This window comes from Protopterus annectens, chromosome 2.part1 (genome assembly GCF_019279795.1).
Source record: "Protopterus annectens isolate FY-2018-M chromosome 2.part1, PAN1.0, whole genome shotgun sequence".
NCBI lineage: Eukaryota > Metazoa > Chordata > Ceratodontiformes > Protopteridae > Protopterus > Protopterus annectens.
In genome coordinates, this window is record NC_056729.1 from 1,029,427,703 (window position 1) to 1,029,450,197 (window position 22,495).

General features: G+C 37.8%; 1 protein-coding gene across 1 annotated transcript in view; it reads right to left on the reverse strand.

Annotated features, from left to right (window-relative positions):
* Positions 1–22,495, reverse strand: part of LOC122794315 (serine/threonine-protein phosphatase 2A 55 kDa regulatory subunit B gamma isoform) — a 1,556,815-nt gene that overhangs the window by 683,327 nt on the left and 850,993 nt on the right. Inside the window, exon 5 of the mRNA XM_044062611.1 lies at positions 12,904–13,081. Coding sequence (XP_043918546.1) covers positions 12,904–13,081 — 178 coding nt within the window. The remainder of the gene's footprint in view (positions 1–12,903; positions 13,082–22,495) is intronic.

Sequence of the window (22,495 nt, forward strand, 5' to 3'; positions counted from 1 at the left end):
AGATTTTAAGTCTTCAGTTTGCTATGCTACCTGTATATAAGACTAAGTATCGTAACTGCACTCTCGTATACAATGTCACTACCTGCTACTACTACTGTAAGAACTGTCTTCTAGAAGCATTGTTATACAAGATTATTGGTCTCGTCTCCCACTTGACCAATTTATTGTGTTCTAGTCTTTTTATCATTATGAATGTCTGTTACTACTTATTTCTTTATTGTATCATACAATTTTCTTTCTACTAACAAAAAAACTTTACTAACAATGGAGCTCTTCTCCCCATGTCTCTGCTGAAAAAGGGTTTTATGCCCAGTTGGACTCTCCTGGTAAACAAATGTAAAATAAATAAAATAAATAAATAAAATAAATAAATATGGTTTCATTCACCTTTCTCATCTTGCAGTGTTTGTCTCTGCATAGTGCCTGAAACTTGAATGGATGTGCATGTCTCTATCTCTGTAATTAGGACACTGTATATTATTTTATTGTATTATAGCACTGTATAGCACATTTCAGCTGCTATACCTCTAACCTAACAAATGGTACTCCTGAAGCTGGTGTATTGTATAATTCCTGAGTATTTCTAGTCTCTTAGACTTAATACTGTATAACCCCCTTTGCAGTTTGTACTTACGAGCACTGTAGCAGCTGCTTGTTCTTCTGACATATGTCATACCTTAGGAATGGTCTCTCCAAGCCTCATTACTTCCCCTCACCCTTCCTCATTCTGCTGTCAGGCCACAAATACTGAATTCCATATCCTACACATCTGACATTATGAGATGTGGTGATTGTGGTTAGCCTATGGGTTCCAGGTGTTCTGGGAAGTATAGCAACTGCTTCATATATTGATAGATTGTTACTAACCTCTTGCTATGAGGTGGCAACACTAACTGCTGTACCACCATGGCCACCCTACTTGTTGCCCATTACTACTTACTAAAAACACTATAGTCTCGGATAGCTGCTATTACTTAACATGGAGGATGAACTCTTGGTTCACACTAGTGTTGGGAAACACCTCACCTCTACAACACTACACTAGCTGTTGAATGCTGGCATACCTTTTTATCCTATGCTGAGACAGTTAAAAAAGAACATACCAAAGCCTCCTAGGGTCTTCCCAAGAAACTTTCAACCTTGAGTGCATGATGTAACATTTACTTCTGCACAGAATAACACCACATCTGCACATAGTTCTCAAAAAATTCATCAAGAAGGCAGACAGAAACGCATGAGATTATCAAAGCCCACAATCACTCAGGGAAATGTCCTAGTCTTTATGACTATGTTGTATGACACATCAACTCTGCAGTCACAAGAACAGGGAGACATGAGATGCGTATCCAATGTCAGACTCTGAGATGTCACAAAAGGGTCCTGCAAACCATTGAGACTGACAAATATGGTGATGACATATAGCTGTTGCATATGGGAGTAAATGACATCAGGCTAAATGACATTACGCCCTCAACCCTGAGGGACATGCAAAAAAGATGTTGAACAGAACTAGCTATGCATATGGTTCTGAACAGCAAAAATGAGATCCATCTATGAAGACATCATAATTGTCTTCAGTAATTGCTAAGTACTTAGCATCATTCATAGGGGATCTAATATATGTTGACCTTGGATGAGATGCTTGATACACCATCTTACTTTGGCAAGCACGGGTTACACGTCTTGCTCTACAGTTTTCACATGCTGGCAAAACTATGCATTTCCCCCACAGTACCATTTTTAGGTATGATTCCAAGATAAGATATTTAGAAGCAAATTCAGATCCAGATAACATTAAGGTAGTACTACTCAGTGCTAGATGTTTAAACAGAACTTGAGGTAGTCCTGCTATTTGAACATATCAGTATTTGTGTAGTTACTGTACACTGCTTCCAGTGCAGTGAAATTATTCCCCATATACCAGGGTTCAGTGACTATCATGCTCTCAGACACATGAGTAACTGCTGGGAAGTATATACTTTTGTCAGAAACCCCATCACCTCACAACAAATCACTCACACCCCTCCCTTAGTGCTCATAGAGGTCCAAGTGATGCTCACCAAAACAACTACCATTTCCTCTTGCAGGTCCATATCAGTATCTCCAAAGGAGAATGATCATTACCAGATCAAATGCTGTTAATTTAAGAGAATTCAATTACCTAACCATCAATTGGCATGATCACACTATTAAATTAAATATCCACAGTGTCTTATTGAGATCATTAATACAAATGCCATGAAACAAATTACTAATTTCCCTGATAGGAGTCTAAACACTCTTAATCTAGTACTTAATAACGTATCCCTAGCCTGTACCCCACGATACTTCACTATATTTCTTGCAAAAAATCTGACATTGAAACACTCATCTTCCTTTAGAACATTTGGTACACCTCCAACATGTCAGTCTTTAGGAACTTCTCTAAGGCTAAAGCACTATGGATCCAAGATGATAGGCAAATTTCCCAAGAGACCACCAACCATACCTCTCAACCTAGAAATATCAAAAATCTGAACAAAGGCACATGAAAAGTAGGTACAACTGGGCAAAAATCTAGATGCTGGTTAACATTAAATTTGCATTCATAACTCCACCCACCTCAATGGAATTGTGGGATACCAACAATGAGTGATCACAGTTTGAACATGAGTGTCTGAATGCAAAATGCACTACTGCTTTGAATTCTCATGGAACTGAAAACTGCTTATTGAGCACAAAGATTCAATTATTCCTATCCTAGTCCATTGTACCATAAACATGCAACTGAAAAAAATACCCAGTTGGCTAATTTTGTAAAACTATAGTATACAAACTATATAGTCCATATCAGCACAGTTTCTGACTACATTCTACACATTTTATCAAACCATATTAATTAATTAAAACATTGCATATACAAGAAAACCAAAATAATATACAGGGCACCACTTAGTAATACTGAGGAACTTTAAAAATCAGAACATAAAACTAGGAACTTACTCTGAGGGCTGAATGTTAATGTACTGTGCAAAGCTAAAAATTCCCAATTTTATGACATTGGAGGGACTGTGAACACACTGGGCTGTAAAACGATGGCACAACGTCAGTTGATTTCCAACAAACCACCATTCAAATTTTGCAAAGACTAATAACAAGAGAGTAATTAATTGAACTCAACAGATTGTGGTTTAATATTATTGTGTACTACTATGACATTTTACTGTTTACCTTCAACTGAAAGGACGAAATTTTGCTTCGGTTTTTCAGTTTTCTGGTGAAGGTTTTCAGCATTGTATTATAATCCAACCAGCAAAAAATTAAAAAAAAATCTTAAATTGGTAGATTTTGTAAGGATTGGTGTTGAGGGGCCCAGATTTGATGTCCTTGTTGGTTGGCTGCCACAGTGCAGTAAGTCATGGGTAGGCTGCGGCTGTAAAAAATTTTTTTTTTTTAATTTTTTTTTAATTTTCTGCATCTCTGAGACTGGGGAAAACTTTGATAACTGCTATTCTAAACTAAGAAAACTGGAATAACAGGTGTTGCATTAGCAAGCACTTTTTGAAGGATATATAAAGCCTGAAGCTAAATGTGTCATTATGTAATCAATTTAATCCTCAATAATTTGCCTGAAAAAAAAAGACCAAAAACATGAGGAAAATCTGTACATTCAGCAAAATTCTTGACAGTTGAGAGGTATGTAAGATCTGAAAGTTACTTGCCATTTTGCAGATTTAAAGCCAGCTTTGGATGCAAAAATTTAATTCCCACATATGCATGTCAGAAAGGAAATGACTCGTTTAGAAGACAAAAGTTACAGACCACTAATTGTGCTCACAGTACCAGTATCGCATGCAACATACAGTATCCCTTCATTTGGAAGTGTTGAGGTTAAAAGAAACAAAATCTGTCGATGAGTAATGCTCGAATGTACCTGGAAAAACTTTTGGGAGGAAATGTGAACAGTACTGCTAGCCACTTATCGGGACCTTGAATACCAGTGTACGTTTGTCATACAGCATCACCATCACTGTTGCTTTCATGAGTTTTTTATCTTCTTGTAAGCTGAGTATCAGTCAAACTGATGAGGTAAAAATAAAAAATATTGTATCTTTTTGTGATACCACTTCCCTTATTTCTGTCTCTGGTGCCACTGAAAGAATGTTGAGAAAGAGAGAGGGAATAAACGCACAAGTATTAACAATGGATGTTTTTATGCACCGTCATATACTAAATAAAGTTAGTTTGTGTTTCTTTGCTTTTGCTATTTGGGAAGTTATTTCATTATTTCATATTGTTCAAGAAGAACGAGTTTAGAAAAGAGGCTTTATGAAGTGTGATTATACCGTGTGTGTGTGTGTGTGTGTGTGTGTGTGTGTGTGTGTGTGTGTGTGTGTGTGTGTGTGTGTGTGTGTTTATCGTTAGGGTGGAGAAGCTGCTGAAGTTGCCAGTGGTTTTGTATCCTAGGGTGATCCCATACAGAATGAGCTTCTTAAACTGGGAAAATGGTGAGATGCACTGAAAAGAGTCATGCACATGTCCCTCTTACTACATGGGACAGGTGTAATGAGATTTTGTATGGCCAATAGCTCTCAACGAATCTGGGAGAGTCCAACAGGGAGTCAGGCATTGCCTCATAAAGGTGAGGTCATCACGCATATCACTGCACATTGATAATGTAGTGGGATACACTGGCGATGATGTGATGATGTCAGCTGTACATTAATATTGTAAATAAAATAAATAAAGAAAGCAGAAAATGGAAATTTGTGGCATCCCATTATTTTGCCCTCAAAACTAGTAAATTATGAGGAATTTGATACGGTTGAGAGGTATGGCCAGCACACATGGATATCATTGAAAAGGTGACTACTTCAACTCCAATTTCTACCACTACAATAATTGCATAGACAAGCCTGTGTCCATCTTTTCTAAAATAAACCCATTAGGTGAAAGATATATCAATAAACTTTATAATAAAAGAAGAAAAATTCAAAACAACTGCAAAAATTCCAGTCCCTGCTACCACAGAAATGCAGTGAAACAGACTATCAAAGATATTAAGAGCACCATTAGGAAATATAAATCTAGGTATGAACTTAAATTATCCACAGGTGTCAGAGGACACTATAGATCCTTCTAATAAGAAACAATATCTACCAAATGCACTGAACCGGTTCACAGTCACTCCACTCAGTCTGACCTCTGACAAGTCCTAAAATTCCTATCCAAAGCTAAAAATAATACCCCTGTAGGGCTTAACAACATACTGGAGTTTATCCTCATCAGTACTAAACATGAATGATCTAAACTTCTCATTCTTTTCAACGTTTTTGTTCAGGATACTTGGAGAACTGCTGCAGTGATGCCCTAATGTTGGTTCTTAAATCCCTGATATCTATAGGCAACAGCAGGCTCATCAGCATTGTATGTTATGGCATGAATAACATCAGCACTCATAAATTTAGATGCTGGAAATATTACTGACCTTGACCTAAACTGGCCTGGAATTGTGAAAGGTAAAATCTTCATATTCAAACTGGTAAACTTTGAAAACTCTGAGATAGCGTCATTAATTTCTCTAATAGCTTTTCACCGTCTCAGTCCTTTCGCTATCCCACCCTCTGTTCCATTACTATACTCCTCTCCCCTCTTACCTTCTCCATTTTTCCAACAAGCTTCCACAATTTTACTGCACCTGTTCTACAGTACTTTTTGTCTATCACTAGACTACACTAATGTATTACTCTGAGCTCTCTATTTGCCAGTAATGCCTGGGTAGTTTCACTACACCCGATCTACAGTTCTATTTCTAGTCTATTAATAAGACTGCACTGCTGTAGAACTCTAAGCTCATAATGTCTTACACCTCGACTCACCCTACCATTTTTTCCTCCCTGTCTGTTCATATTGCACACCTCCTCTACTTTCTGTATTACTATTACTGTTTACTAGTTTTTACCTGGCCAACTATTTACTATACTCCTATGGAAGTAAAATGTGTCACTCCCTGTCTAGTCAAACCTTTTTTCATCTACTTATCAAAATTCTAAATATGCTTATTTAATATGTAAACTCTTCCACAAATTGTACATTGAAATGTTTGTTATTGACATACTACCAATGCAGTACCTACTTGTTACAGTCCTGATTTAAAGTTTTTGGATATATGTGCATGCCTCCATAAGTTGTAAATATACCTGACTCTTTTACTAAAAGTTTTATGGTTATAGACGTGTACCTATGCTGTCTTTTGATTGTAACTTTATTGTTTGTTCTTCTTGATGTGGAGCTTTTCTCCCCAGGCCTCCACTGCAAAGGGGCTTTTTCAGCCCAGAGTAGCTTCTTGGTAAACAAATGTAAAATAAAATAAAATAAATCTCTATGTTGTGAGCAGGATTGCAAATTGCCTCTCTAACACAGCCCAGGCTTCGAACATTTGTGTTTCCCCTCTTGGAATGTAAAACTGTACGCTGTGTGCCCCGCGGGGGTATGTTTTGATTTTTCTCCTTCTTGGCATCTATTTTGCTGACATGATTCCAGTACTCCAGGAGAGTGACTATCCACATTTAATGATGACTGCAGAATAATATCATTCGGTCCACTACTTAAGCCAAACTGCACCAGCAGGGGATGGATTATGCCCACACCTGTTGTTTAGAAAATGGTCTTAAATTGAATGTTAAAAATGTGGTTAAGTACTGTTTCACAAGCAAACCATTCCTAATACCTGGCATATAAAGAATTACTGTATAGGCTGACACTGTTATAAGAGACCTTGGGACATATGTGGATAACTCACTTTCATTTCACCACTGTGTTTTCCCCATAGTAAGGAAATCCCTCTATCTGGCCAAACTGATATCCAAGAGAATTTCCCTCAGATCTAAAGATGTCATTATTCCACTCCATTGTATAACTCTTAACAGATCTACTGCTAAATATCCAACTAGGAAAGACACTGGGATTTCTAATTAATATAATCAAAAGTCTTAAAACCCTCAGTCACCCTGACACATTAGCTTGACTACCTTTTTATTCTATGTATGGCTCTAATTGTAGCTCCAATACTCTTAGTATCAGCCCAGGAATTACTAAAGAAAAAACTACAAAAATGTAGGAGATCATCAAATGCTAAACCAGTCCCCCAACGCCCTCACCCAACCAATGTGGAAAGCAAGCCCCCAGTGTTCTCTGGGATTATATATACCAGGTCCGAGATTGCCATACTTTGGAGAAAAGGAAATAATACTTCAGGAAACAGCAATCAAGGGCTCGGTCAATGTAAGTCACATTGTTCTCAAGCAGTCTGACTATTCTAGAGCTTGCAGTGAGCCTTGCAGTATCAAACAATTACGGTGTGGCCTTCCTAGGCATAGCAGATGAGTACTGACATTAGTGAATTTTTGTTTAATGGTGTTCAAGGGCTCGGCATCATTTTTTAAGGGTATTTAAGATTTAAGAATTTAAAAGCTTCACTGACTGCTTGTCTAGTAACTGCCTACATTTCTGTGTTCCTTTATACTAGCATTAAATCTCTTTCAATTTTTGGATCTTTCTCTAATGTTAAACAGCAAATTTAGGTAGATGGTCATTGATGGTTTCCACCTTTATGGTCACTGCCGCAGTATTGCTTTGCATAAATACAAGGATCTAGTCAGCTAAACTATGTCTGCCAGAGTTTTTTTTATCTGTTCTGTTAAGTTTTTTAATTAGATGCACCAATCTACACAGACTGAATGATGGGGCGTAAAGCTAGTTCTGAGATGTGCTTCCACTCAGTTTTCCATTCCACGTAACATCTTTGTTATCCTCCTTTGAGTTGCCTCTCTTCTATCTATTTGCCATAGTGATGCTTCTGAACTACATATTTTACACAGAAGGTTGTTTTACCTATGATGGGTTTTGTTTTTCCATATTCAGATGAATGATAAATTCTTCCTAGCTAATCCCTTAGAGCAGAGGGACAAAGCTCTAACTATGACCTAGCCAATCTGGGTTTGATTAGTGGCTTAGACAATTGACAAGAGCAGCAGGAAGGGATGGTAATGCATGTATGGTGTAAGTATGGCTCAGTATCCCTTCAGTGATAAGGATCATTTTATCTGAGTGAATTCCACATATGAACCTCCATGTCCAGTTATGTAGCCAACTGTTCCTACAGTGTCATTCCAGCACTGGCTCCATATCATTCCTATTTGTTCAATAACCTCCAGTGTGGGAATAACAGATGCATTGTAACGGTCCAAATAAGCCATGTCCACAGCTCTTTTCAGTCTAATTCTTTGGATACCCAGATAAGGGAGTATTTCCGATATGTGTAACAAGAACTTCCAGTTATGAAACCTTATTTCCTTCTGCTCAGTGGCTTCTAGCTAGTCTTGATTTTTTTCCTTCAGTGTTCCTTTTCTATTTTTCCCCCTCACTAAAGCTGACCATCAGGTGCCCCCAGCACTTTATTCATTGGTTCAACTAGACCAGTCTTAGCCTTCCTGGAATCAAATTAATTCACATCTGGGACCAGTGAGTCAATTGAGGATGCAGGTGCAATCTTATACCACTGCAGGGGTGTGCCCTAACTCCCATCACTCTTCATCAGCCTTGTGAGCTTAGCAATCTCTGATTTTGGGAGGTACATGCATGCATGCTTCTCAGCATGTAAACAGCCAAGATTTCCACTGCTAATGCAGCATGGTGCCCAACATAACATTGCTTTATGCAGTCAGCCTAGGCTGCTTTCCTGTCCCAAGATGAGTAAGCTGATGTTATCTACTCACTCCCATCCTCCCTTTGTGGCCCCTACAGTGGCCATGTTACTAATCTACAGCGGGTAACCTTGGGGGCAGTAAGGACTTTATCGCTATGTGATACGGAGACAATATTGATGTAGAACTTTGTTTATCCTCTTTTTACCTGCTTAAGACTCATACATGACTTGCGTGTGAATGTGGGGTGTATTTACAGTATAGTATAGTCAATGATATTGCCAGCTCCCCTCTGTTCATGAATAATTTTAGAGGGGATTCCATAACATCTAATTTATTTGCACATCTTTAGTTTGATCAGTTCTTGGTAGACTCTTTCCTTTGTTACAAGTGTCTGACAACTCCTTATCCTGGGAACTTCTACTAACTATATTTAATGCACGGATTTTCTCTTCCTTTTGGAATATTGGGTAGAAGTATTTTATTAGCCTCTACCTTTTCACACCTTCTCTGCCAAATTTATATTATTCATCTTTATTCTCCCTTCCTAAATCTTTGTTTGGTCGCATAGATATCGATACAGGTTTTCTCTTCCATTTTAACTAAGCTGGCTATTCTGTCTGTTGGTTTTCTAGCCCCTTGGCCTGGGTGTAGGTATGACAGGATTTACCAACATTTTCTGCGGTTTGATCACAAGGACAAAGCCTGAGTGATAACACAAAGCCAACCATGAGTAAATCATATGATACTCACACCCAGTTGTGGAGTATGCTTATTATATAATGACATTTACTAAAAAATAAATCTCTTACCTTTCTTACATAATGTGAGTGTAAGGTGGGACTTTAATGTTCTTCTACCTCCTCCATTGCAACTACCTCCTCCATTGCAATCTGATGTACTGCATATGCATGTCATGATGCATCAGTGTAGGTAAGGGAAGCTACAGACATGAGAGCATATCTGTAACTGGTCCTCTCCCCCTCTTTCTCTATATGTCTTTTTACATAAAAAAGTAGGACGTATGAAAGTGTAATATCTGGTATTATTGACTGAAAAGGCATTCTCAGTACCCTACAAAAAATATATATATATGAGTTACAGTGCAAAAATATGAGGGAAATTAGGGATGCTTTGCAAAATGTGAACAGTTGAAAGTTATGGTTACTGATAGCATGATCGATGGTTGTACAGGTAACCATTCCTCTCAAATGTCCAGACTTTTGCAGAACATTCCTGATTTTTCTCAGATTTTGCTCTACTTTTCATAAAATCGTTTAGAAATGGTGTTTTCCGGTATATTCCAATAGACTGTCTGGCTGCTGAATAATAAGTGTCTAGAAGTTTTTGTATTAGTACAGCACAATTTTCGATGGACATGCTGATTGGACTGTCTAGTCAATGTCCACATTTTTTAATAGTATTGACCTATACTTTTATAATTATTATTATTATTTGCTCTTTGTTTTTTTTTGTATCCTGATATTTCCTAATGCTGTATATTTTTCAATATTTTTTTTTCTGATTTCTGTTTTAAGAATAACAGTGTTAGTACATTCTTTCTGCAATGTATATTTGTTTTATTTTCAAGATTTTTGCATCTGGAATGGCATGGCATAGGCTGTTTTTTATCCACTCATCTTCATGCCTATGTGTTAGAGCTTTTCTGAAATACTACGTTAGTTTGTCATTCTACCCTCAGCAAATCTTGTTTCACCTTTTATCCGGTGGAACTGTATAGTAAAGCTGATGATGAATCACACAGCTCAGTGGTCATTTCCAGACCCAAGATATTCTCTCTTACCATTACCAGCCTGTTGTATACAAACATGATGCTTACACCCTTTTTTAAACAAAATTATACATATACTTAAGTCTTGCCAGATGAATGAAAGCTGGAAATAACAAAAAACAAGCAAGCAGAGAAACACAGCAAATAAATTAATAAACAAATAATATCACATATATGATCAGGTGCACAGTTGCAGAGTCACACAGTTGTGTTATCAGTTCTCCACTGAAGTGATTATGTAGTCCTCCTCAATGTACAGCCAATGCTGTTTGTCTTGTACTAACTACTTGTCCAACATACTGCCTACTACCATAGAAGTTGCTCTACGATGCTGAGCTTGAAAATGGCATCCTCATGCACTTAAAATAAATAATACTGTAATTGTGACATAAACTGAGACTGTGCTTCCATTATATTTGAAAATATAAAAACCTGTTTATTTGGAATAAACGAAACCTTTCTCAATAGACTGCTAATTGGAGTTATTTGCTGACAAGTTCGTATTTCAGCTGATGGTGCACTCTTTATTTTCTTTTTGTACATGACTCTGACTTTTGAATAAGAGTGCTTTACCTGGCAGATTGTGTTCTTTTTTCATATTTGAAAATATGTTTGATAATATGTCACTAATGGCAGAAGACAAAATACTAAATAAATGCATATTCCTTTTCTCATCATCATCTTCTTTCGGCTGCTCCCATTAGAGGTCACCACAGCAGATCACTTGTTTCCATTTCTTCCTGTCCTCTGCATCTTGCTCTGTCACACCAACCACCTGCATGTCCTCTCTCACCACATCCATAAACCTTATCTTAGGCCTTCCTCTTTTCCTGTTACCTAGTAGCTTCATCTTTAGCATCTTTTTTCCCAATATACTCTGCATCCCTCCTCAGCACATGTCCAAACCAACGTAATCTTGCCACTCTGGCTTTGTCTCCAATCCTTCCAACCTGGGCTGTCCCTCTAATATACTTATTCCTAATACTGTCCACCCTCGTCACACCCAGTGCAAATCTTAACATCTTTAACTCTGCCACATCCAGCTCAAACTCCTGTCTTTTTGTCAATGCCACTGTCTCCAACCCATATAACATAGCTGGTCTCACTACCCTCTTGTAGACCTTCCCTTTCACTCTTACAGGTACTAGTCTGTCACAAATCACTCCTGAAACTCTTCTCCACCCACTCCATCCTGCCTGTACTCTTCTTCACCTCTCTTCCACACTCACCGTTACTCTGAACTATTGACCCCAAGTATTTAAACTCATCCACCTTTGCCACCTCTACTCCTTGCATCCTTACAATTCCTCTATCCTCCCTCTCATTCACACACATATATTCTGTCTTAGTCCTGCTGACCTTCATTCCTCTTCTCTCTAGAGCATATCTCCATCTATCCAGGGTCTCCTCCACCAGTTCCCTACTCTCACTATAGATCACAATGTCATCTGCAAACATTATAGTCCACGGGGACTCCTGTCTGATCTCGTCTGTCAACCTGTCCATCACCATTGCAAATAAGAAAGGGCTCAGAGCTGATCCTTGATGTAACCCCACCTCCACCTTAAACGCATCTGTCACTCCCACAGCAGACCTCACCGCTGTCACACTACCCTCGTACATATCCTGTACCACTCTTACATACTTCTCTGACACTCCTGACTTCCTCATACAATACCACAACTCCTCTCTAGGCACCCTGTCATATGCTTTCTCTAAATCCACAAAGACACAATGCAACTCCTTCTGACATTCTCTGTACTTCTCCATCAACACCCTCAGAGCAAACATCGCATCTGTAGTGCTCTTTCCCGACATGAAACCATACTGCTGATCACTAATCATCACGTCCCTTCTTAACCTAGTTCCACTACTCTTTCCCATAACTTCATGCTGTGACTGATCAATTTAATCCCTCTGTAGTTACTACAGCTCTGCACATCACCCGTATTCTTAAAAATTGGTACCAAAACTCTTTTTCTCCATTCCTCAGGCATCCTCTCACTTTCCAAATTCCTTTTCTACATTTGCTAATATATTAAACATATTTACAGAGAAACAATCATCAAAAAGGACTGGCATAAATCTGTTTCTAATTTACTTTTTTCTGTTCATTAGTCTTTTAATAGAGCTGAAAAAACATAGTGAAAAGAAATGCAGAATTGAGAATTAGTGATGGGGAAAAAAGAACATGTAGTTTATTGTTGTGCTTGTACATAAAGGATTTAGGGAAAACATGCTCAAAATAACCCTCAGCTGTATATTTTCTCCAGTTAGCAATTTGCAGTAAGACATTTTGCTCACAAGAAAAAAAAAAGATGCATCTGAAAGACATCATATGTTCAAATTAAAACAGAAGGTCATTACCTGGATTGCCTTTAAAGACAGAGCCTCATTGCTATAATGACCAATTAGAGCAAAGGATACTGAAACTCCTGTCTGTGATGGCTAAGTGCCAGAGGTTAATCCTGAGGTCATCTGCTGACATATATGTCTCACAGTCACTGTTAACAGAGATGGAGTTGATATGATAGGTGTGAGCATTGGCAAATATTCTCCTGGGACTAACTTCAACCATCAGATCTGTGGGCTTCAATACAGGAACCTAGGACATGAAGACAAACAGCAAATTAAATTCTAGACTCAATTACTGTTTATGTTTCCAGCACAAATACAACATGGTATTTCTGAATTTTAACAGACTAGGAGTTTATCCACTTTAGCAACACTAACAGCAGCTATTTAATACATAGTAAGGACTTTTAGTCTACAAATATTTCATTGCATACATAGAAGATAAGTCATACCATCTTACATTTTTATATGACAGTTGTATATTTATATTTTGCATAAATAAATTGAGGAATTCAATTGCATGTATTTATAATGGAAATCATTTTGTTGTATTTTTCATATAACAGGACTTCTCAAAACAAACATATTATTATTATTATTATCAGTCATATTTTCTGGTTTGCAGAAATATGAAATACTATGCAGCTTTCACAAAAATGCTTTTAATTTTAATTAGACATTTCTTAGAAGGGAAAGAGTACATTTAATTCTATAATATAGGAAATAATATCACAAAATATGAAAACATATCTAGAAATAGTGCATCACAATTACATGCAAGATAGAAATTATTACACGGGATTTTGTAATGTTAAAATATACCTTTTAGATGAACTAAGCATGTAAGTTCTTTACGTCACAAATGTGTGCATTTTTAATTAATGATGTGGTCTACTGCTTTTGTTTTTATTGGCTAAGAAAACCATGCTCACTAAATAGGCAGTTTTCTCTCTGGTTGACATGAGTACCTGCTGAGAGACGCTGGAGTCTAAATAGCTGAAATATACCCTACAGCCAATGCCTATTTCTGCTCCATTTATCACTTAGCAGCCTGGCATTCAAATCATCTGGTTCTAGTTGTTCCCTGGAGATGAAAGTGACAGGTCACCATTTAGGACGCTGTCTTCAACTACCCAAATGTAAATGAAGCCATGTGGGGCAGTATGTTTGAAAAGGTCATCTACAGTGGCTGATACCATAAGAACTGCAGCCAGCAGCTGCATGGGAAAAGAAAGGACAAACTGATTCATCAGAGTATAAACCATGATTCCGAGTTGCATTTGATCTGTAATTATTGACATATTTTGATTACTGCTTGTGAAATGAATTTCTATTCACTAGATAGTTCATTTTTACAGAACAAAACTCTAAAGTGATAAGTATATAATTCCTTCCACACATACTGTGACACCCCTCTAATTACTATTTATTTTTTTAGTAGCAGGTAGGCAGATTTGACTCACCTATCACTGATATCAGTGGGTAAGCTAGGTCTTGTTTATAGGAATACATTCATATGCCAATAGCATTAGTACACGAGTACACACTTTGAGGACACTCTCTTTTCCATAATGAATATTTCAGCAAAATTAACTTGTTGCATTTAGGTTTTATAAAGCAGCCATCTGTTTTTGAGCCATAACAAGCTGGAGGTCTAAACTTTCCATTAATCACACCATATAGCACCAGCACCATGTGAAAAAAAGAGACCATTACCTTGCCATTGATATGAACTAATATAGCAATAACCCATGCCTGGGTGTGGGTAATGCTGGATTTACCCACGGTTGGTGTGGTTTGGTCACGAGGGCGAAGCCCGAATGGCCAAACAAAGCCAACCGTGGGTAAATCCAGCATTACCCACACCCAGAAGTTGGTTATTGCTATTATACAATGACATTATTTAAGAAAAAAAATAATTACTTTTCTTAAATAATGGCATTGTATAATGCCTCCTTTCTGCCCTTCCACAGCTGTCTGGTTTTCTGCGGCAGTTCTGATGTACTGCGCATGCGTATGCCTACGCAGTACATCAGAGCTGTGGGCAAAAGCAACTGAGAAAGCAAGATCTCTGTTGCTTTTTACAAACTGTTTTGCCATGTTAAATGGGTTTAACATAGTGAGACAGCTTTAAAAAAAGCAACGGAGAATCTCTGTTGCTTTTTTTAAAGCTGTCTCTGTATGTTAAACCCATTTAACATAGCGAGACAGTTTTGAAAAAAGCAACGGAGAATGCAAGATCTCCGTTGCTTTTTACAGACTGTCTCGCTATGTTAAAGGAGTTTAACATAGTGAGACAGTGTGAAGCAACGGAGATCTTGCGCTCTCCGTTGCTGTAAAAAACGAGTTATAGTAATGGAAAAAGTCCGGGCGACCGGACCTTTTTCCATTACTATAACTCTGATTTACAACGTGCACGCTGACCAATCAGCATGCACATTTTTGAATATTAATGGGGGGGTCGTTGTTTAATAAATTATAATCATACTCAAATATGAATCTTTATGTTGTAGACCAGTTATTGTATGGTTTTCCATATTGTCATCCAGTAACAAATGCTTTCTGCATGCAATAGGATGTTTGAAACCAAATGTAAACAAATCCGAGGTTTAGTAATGCAATTAATTTTAAATAGGAGTTATTCCATCTTTTGTTGTTCTTTCCACAAAGAAAGAAAAAAGTAAATCTAGTAGTATACAAATAAATAAACACTGATAGAAACAAACAAAACTGATTTTAACAAGCACTTAGGTTCATAGGCAAGTACTAGGCTATCTGTCCGAGGACATCTATAAGCCTAATGGAAGAAACCAAGAACCCGCAGGGAGGCCAAAGTGCACGGATTGGACCAAGATACTCCAAAATCTAGAAATAATCCAGCACATGGAAATATAGCATAAAATAGATTCAATTTATTGTGGCATATCAATAAAGCCCACAAAGGATGAAGCAAACCGTTTTCGGCTAAAAATTAGCCTTCTTCAGTGCAGCAAAAACAATTTACAAAACGACTAAATACTCACATCTTTATATATATATATTTCAAGACAACAAGCTTGATGACAGTACAACACTGATTGGTTCAAAAATAATTAGATTAACTCATTCAAGTCAGGTTAGAATAATGTAACTGACATGATGTACCAAACTGACCCATTCTATTTATTATATTATCAAAAATCAGTTCAGCTTAGTTCATTAAGTCCAGGTCTGAATAAAGCACCTAACCTGATAATCCAACCCAACTCTTTTTGGTTCAAAATATTGTGCCATCCAGCTTTACATGATCTATTCACTACGATTTTGTCTATAATCACAAAAGAAAATTTGGCAGTTTTATGTGTAAGAGTGTGTTTATACAATGCGTTTGAGACCCTTTTATTCCTAATATTGCTTAAGTGTTCACTTATTCTATGTCTAAATGGTCTTGAAGTTTGTCCTACATAAAAAGAAGAACAAGTAGCTAGATACACAATCCAATTGCTGCTACAGTTTCCAAAGCATTTGATGTCATAAGCCCTAGATGTATTACTACTAGAAAACTCTTTAGTTGGAAGTATATGTGTACATACACTACAATGGCCACAAGCAAAGCATCCTAACAGTTTTCGTTCTGCAGAGGCAGAACCATCAGTTCATATTTTACACATTATAAACATTATTCGGCCCCCATTTTACAACAGAAAGCATTATTTGGTGATGTACTGGTAGGATGCTTTGCTTGTGACCATTTAAATATGAATTAAGTTGCCTTGTTTTGTTATCACGTGAGAGACTGCTTCCTTCTCTACCACAGGCCAAAATCTTACTCACTCAAGGTAACCAGTTATTGAAGTGCTCACTCAATAATTCCTAAAATGTTTTACTTTCTTTGAGTTTCATGTCTCTTGACTTCCATCATGAGCTATACAGGGGCCATGCACTTTGGAAAAATATGTTTAACTTCTAGCTTAAATGCTATTTGAGCTAAATCACGTAGGGAACTAACTGCAACCTGAACATCTTTTCATTCAGCGTAAAACAGAAGCTGAACTACAGGAATTGCAAAGTGCAGCTATGTCAGCAAATTACAGGGTACACATTTCTTCACAATCTGCATGATTTACAAAAGTCAGGCACAACCATTTCAAGAGAGTGAAGCATATTTTACAGCAGAATGAAATGCTTTCATCTGCATAATTCTGAAAGCTAAACCCAGCTAAAGGTCTCACAGACAACCCTACTATATGCCTCTGTGTACATAATAAATAACATAAAGGAACAGGGGACATTCTGTTAAAAGTATTTATACAGATTATGAGATTGAGAAATTGTTAAACTGACCTTGTTAAGAAAAGTATGATTTTTTTCATAGAAGTGGAATTTACTAACACAAAATTGGTGAAATATATATCATTGAAAATAGTGCTATATGAATTTGTGACATAAAGGCAATATCCCTTTTACTTTACTTCAGCAATGATTACAATGGGGAATGGGGCAGTATTTTCCCTTGCATGGGTATATAAGACAGCTTCTCTCACATAAGTATTGCACTGCTCTTTTCTGTTTCCAGCCAAGTAAAAATTTTACTCATTTTTAGTTGTCTTTATTTTTATTGTCAAACCATAATTACACTTCATTTTTCTTCTTGTTTAGCAAAATGTATCACTAAAACAAATGCAAAAGGAACAAAGACTTGTAAAATAATATTATTTTAACTGCACGGTATTACTCTGAACTATAAAATACTTTTGTCATCACTGAATTGGCCAGTTTGGTGTTGCTACACTGACTGTAATGATGCTCGTTTGTTTAAATAATAGTTGGATTACTGGCTATGGTATGATACTTGGATGGCCATTCTTTGCTTATCTGCCTCTTTCTTTTGGCCTGTCCCCATTGACCGTTAAGCTTTGGCCAACAGTTCTCCATGTTCCAGGGCAAGAGCCTGACCCTAAGGCACATTTGCTGTTTTGTGTTAAGGGCTGGACATGCTGTGAATATCAGACATCCTTCGTGCTAACAACCTGAATTGTCAACCTATAGTGACAGCCATGCATCCAAAATCTATAACAAGTTCTGGTACCTTTGATAAGCAGGGGCTTGGGAGATGAAACATTTACAAGCAGGGACCTGGGAGACACTTTTTAACAATTCAGCAATTCCAGTGGACAGTAAAGGATATTTTTCACACATGAGCTGGCTACAAGCTCAAAAAACATGCTTAGGTGAATATGTATAATGTTTACATATTCAGATTTTATGATTTTTCCTACCTGAAAACTTTGGAAGGCTGGTTCCGATAACAGATGTTTCGGATAATCGGCGTTCAGATAATCAACTCTCTATTGTAGCAGGAGCTTGATCTGAGAAAGAATCACTTTTCATTAATCTCTTTCTGATTATTCTAAGTAAACTTGCAGCACTGGCCTCAGAAATGCGGCGGTATCCTTAGTTACTAGTTTCCATGCAAGTGGAGGATAGTGGTTTAGTTTGTATATTAGGGCAAAACAAATGAAAGGGTTGATTGTTTGTGCAAACGTTAACTATTCAGCACTATTTTAGGGTAATATGTTTTTCTTTTAGGTGCTAGAAGTATAAAACTATAAACTCTCTTTAACAGTGTCTAGTAAGGTTTTATAGGGAAGATGATGCCATGAAGGAAGAATCTAAACTCCAGCAGATGGATAAGAATTCCTTTTCCATTGTCCAGATTTTTTCCACTTTGACATTCAGGGGTATGCTTGCCAGTAGTGACTCTTGCCTCTAGCAAAAGTAAGTGGTGAAATTTGAACCAATACCAAGTTGTTTGACCATTCAGGATTTTTTTCCAGCCCACGGGTATAATTAGAGGTGCAACATTCAGCCAAATCCTAGAAAACCAGATCTACTTCTTAAGAGTTATGCTAGAGGAACCTGCATTTGGTAGCCTCTCCTTCCAGACTTTTGTTGAGCCACAGAGACTATATCTTTAGATCATTCAATTGTCAACATAATGGAATGTGCTGAATGATGTTAAGCCAGTAACTGGACTCCTTATAAATGGTAAGAGAAGTATGAGAACAAGGAATGACCTGGTACTGGATAATAAGATGGACAGGGCTTGCATAAAGGTAGTTGGAGTGAGGTTCTGGTGCAGTACATGAGTAGAATAGACAGGAAGGAAAGAGCAGAACTGGAGGGAAATTAATTGAGCAATCAAGCAGTAAAGAGATTAAAATGAAGGGATGTGGGATTAATACATTACAGTATCACTTATATGGGGGAATGCGAGACTGGGATAAGAACATTTGATGTAGCAGTTACATTGTTGGAGGACAATTTTCTATATAATTGTGACAACGTCAAAGTATTTGATGGCTGTTAGATAAAATTAGTGCATTAGGAAATGCATGTATATCTATAAACAAAATAATTTTGTTTTATTAAAGTAAATAAAATACTTAAAAAGCACTTCTCCAGTCAAGATCTTTACTGGATTTTACACATTTCTAGCGAAAACATACTAATTCACTCACATCTCTCAAGCTGTAATGTGATTTTTAGAACCTAGGAAAGATGCAGTTGTAAGATAACTCATCATAAATGTGTATGTATGAAAATTATGATCATTGCTGTAGGATTCAAGCACATAAATGGGAGGTGTTAGATTCTTCTCCATAGAGCAGTCCATAAGCAAATACTTTGTGCCAACAAGTTTAGGGCAGCTAGTTGGGCTTTTAGTGGTAATACCTTCAGATTTAGTAGAGTTCAGTATTGTGTAAAGATTAAAGTTTGTAGAATTTAGTACTGTTTAACACAGCCTGCCTCATACAGCAGCCATATTAGTCTGTACCAACAAAGCACCCTTAATAGCCTTCTAACCCCAATACACTACCCTTTTGTAGCTCACAAATCATAGGACTGGACAGCACGAATATGCAATTTCCTAACTTCTCTCTAGCCAGCTTGGTGGATACAGGCACCTTGAGACAATGAGCAAATGTCTCATATTTGATGACAGCCAGTTAATCCTTAAAGAAACAAACACAGTATATGAGAGGTTTACATATACAATGACACTGGAGGCTAAACTCTTGCATACAAGTGCACATCACGTTGTTGAAACCACTCACGCAACACTCACCTCACACAGCACACACACACACAGCATACATGTACACTAATGTATGCTGAGGCACTTAAAGGCAATCTTCCTAAACAAAAAAAAGATTGCCAAGACCAGTCATTGTTGAAGCTATGTCTCAGCAAGCCCAAAGGCACTCAGTAAAAACAACACCTAACACCACACATACTGTCACTCTCAGTAGAGCCTTAACCACTAAACCCCAAAGCCAAGCAAACACACTTACCAGGACTCTCATCATACGGGACTCCATTGTAAGATTTACTGACAGACCTCGGACAAGGAGAAGATAACCATTGATTGCTTATCTGAAGCCAAGATCCACCAACTCACTAATGCAATCAAGTCATTATGTCACAGGTACAAGTATAATTCCATCATAGTCCATGTAGATGTAAATGATCCAAGATCCACCATCCTGGACTATATGAAGAGTGGCATTATGGAGATTTCAGACTATGTGTCTCAGGCTGGTATGAGGCTAGCACCGAGCAGCATATTATCATCACGGAATATGATGCCAAAATATGAGCAAAGCATGATTGATTTCTACATCTGGTTGTCTTTCTGGTGTCATTCTAAGGAGATACAATATCTGTCAGCAAGGAGGACATGGTTAACGGATCACATTGCTTTGCCAGGGATCGTGTGCACCTTTGCCCTCTATGGTTTTGAATACTGGCTAAAACTTTATCCACACATATACTGCATTTTTTTACGCAATGTCAAAATGACAAACCTATTGATGTAGCAAAATCAACTCAACTGAACCTCAAGATGCTACTGCTCAATGCCAGGAGTATAAATAAAAAAAAAACAACTACTTGCCCTCGTCACACTTGAGTATACAGACATCTGTGCAGTTACCAAGACATGGTTTAAAGTGGCAGAGAGTACCCAAGCAGTGCAAAGTTTCAGTGCCTTCCACACTTTTAGACCAGTAACTGCACAGCTGGTGGGAGGCCAAGGTTACAGCCGCAGCAGCACAGATGTACTCTAAGTAACATCTTTCTCACCTACACATACATACATCCTACCAGTGTTTGGTACTCACAGATGTCAGACACTCCTGATCCTCTCTCCTCAGCACCAGAAGAAAGAGCAGAGATGTTGCAGCTGCACAGGAGGAGGATACAGAGCATAATGAGGTACAGGATGAGTACACCTGCTTCACAGTGTGCAGGTTTAAATATTGAGTCATCCACGGACAGGTAGCCATACTGCAGGCTGACATGTGACTCTATTGTCAGGTTATACCTGCAGTCTGCCACATTACGTTTTGTTCTGTACTACCAATTCTGTGGTAACATCCATAGTTCAAATGTAGCAGCATGATTGTTTGATGCTATTACTGTGTGTATAAATGAAAACTTCAGTAGGATTGAATGAGTAGCTTATCATAAATCATATGTTCATAGGTGTGTACTATGCTGTTGACCACTGGGACCTTTTTAAGCCTAGCCATGCACCCCAAATCTCTGACAAGTTCTGGTTCCCTTGGTAAGTGTAAGCAGGGGGATTGGGAGAGGAAACATTGTAAGCAGGGGCCTGGGAGACAAAACATTTACAGGCTGCCTGTGTCCATTAGAGACATGGGTGCCAAACTAGGGTTGAACTTGAATTAGGTTAGGGAAGAACTCTGCTTCACATGGATGGGGAGCCTGTTCCAGAGAAGGGGTAGCCTCTGGGATAAATACCTGTCTCTTCACTGGGTTATGCTTATACCGCAGGCAAGGTTTAAGTCTTTAGAATGGAGGGGTAAAGTTAGAGAAGAATTTGTATGCCAGTTGGTTAGCTATATCTTCTGGCTCAGTATAGGTGGCTCCATTAACAATGAGCTCTGCACACAATTATGTTTTGTCTTTGACGTTGTGGACATAGATAAAGAATGCCTTATTGTTGTCCTTGGCTTGAGAGGCCAAATTTACCTGAAATTTGGCTTTAGAAACTTTACTTATCCTCTGACTTGTTTGTTTAATTTGAGGATAGTGTTTTTATCTTGCTATGTGCTATGTTTCCTAATTTTTGTCCTGATTTTCTTCATTCTGTGATACAGCCTACTGATGTTGTGATTCCACCATGGTGGCTTGTTTTTTCTTTTTTTCTTGAGTAGTTTTATACTTATTCCAGCTGCGGACAGATGCCTATTTGCAACTATTAACATGCTTGTATAGGGTTTCTGTGAACATTTCCATGTAAGAAGCAGTGTTCTCAGGGTCTACAGGGGTTTGAAATCTAGATGGGTTTTCACTTAACAGTAGGAAATTGACTTTAGAGTAGATCTAGAACAATCCAGGATTAGCTGGAATTCTGGGTTTTATTTCGAAGGAGTCCATTTTCTGGTCTGACCTTATCAGAGGACATTATACTAGGGTTGTGCAGTGCTTTCCCATATTAGCAAAGACCAAATGCAGTGTGTTTGCGCTCCTGGTCAGATATTGACAATCTGGTCCATGCAGTTTGTGTTTACAAAATCCAGGAATCTCTGTGTCTGCACGTTTGGTGCCATATATGATTCCAGTTAATAGTGGGGTAATTAAAGTTGCCCATGAACAT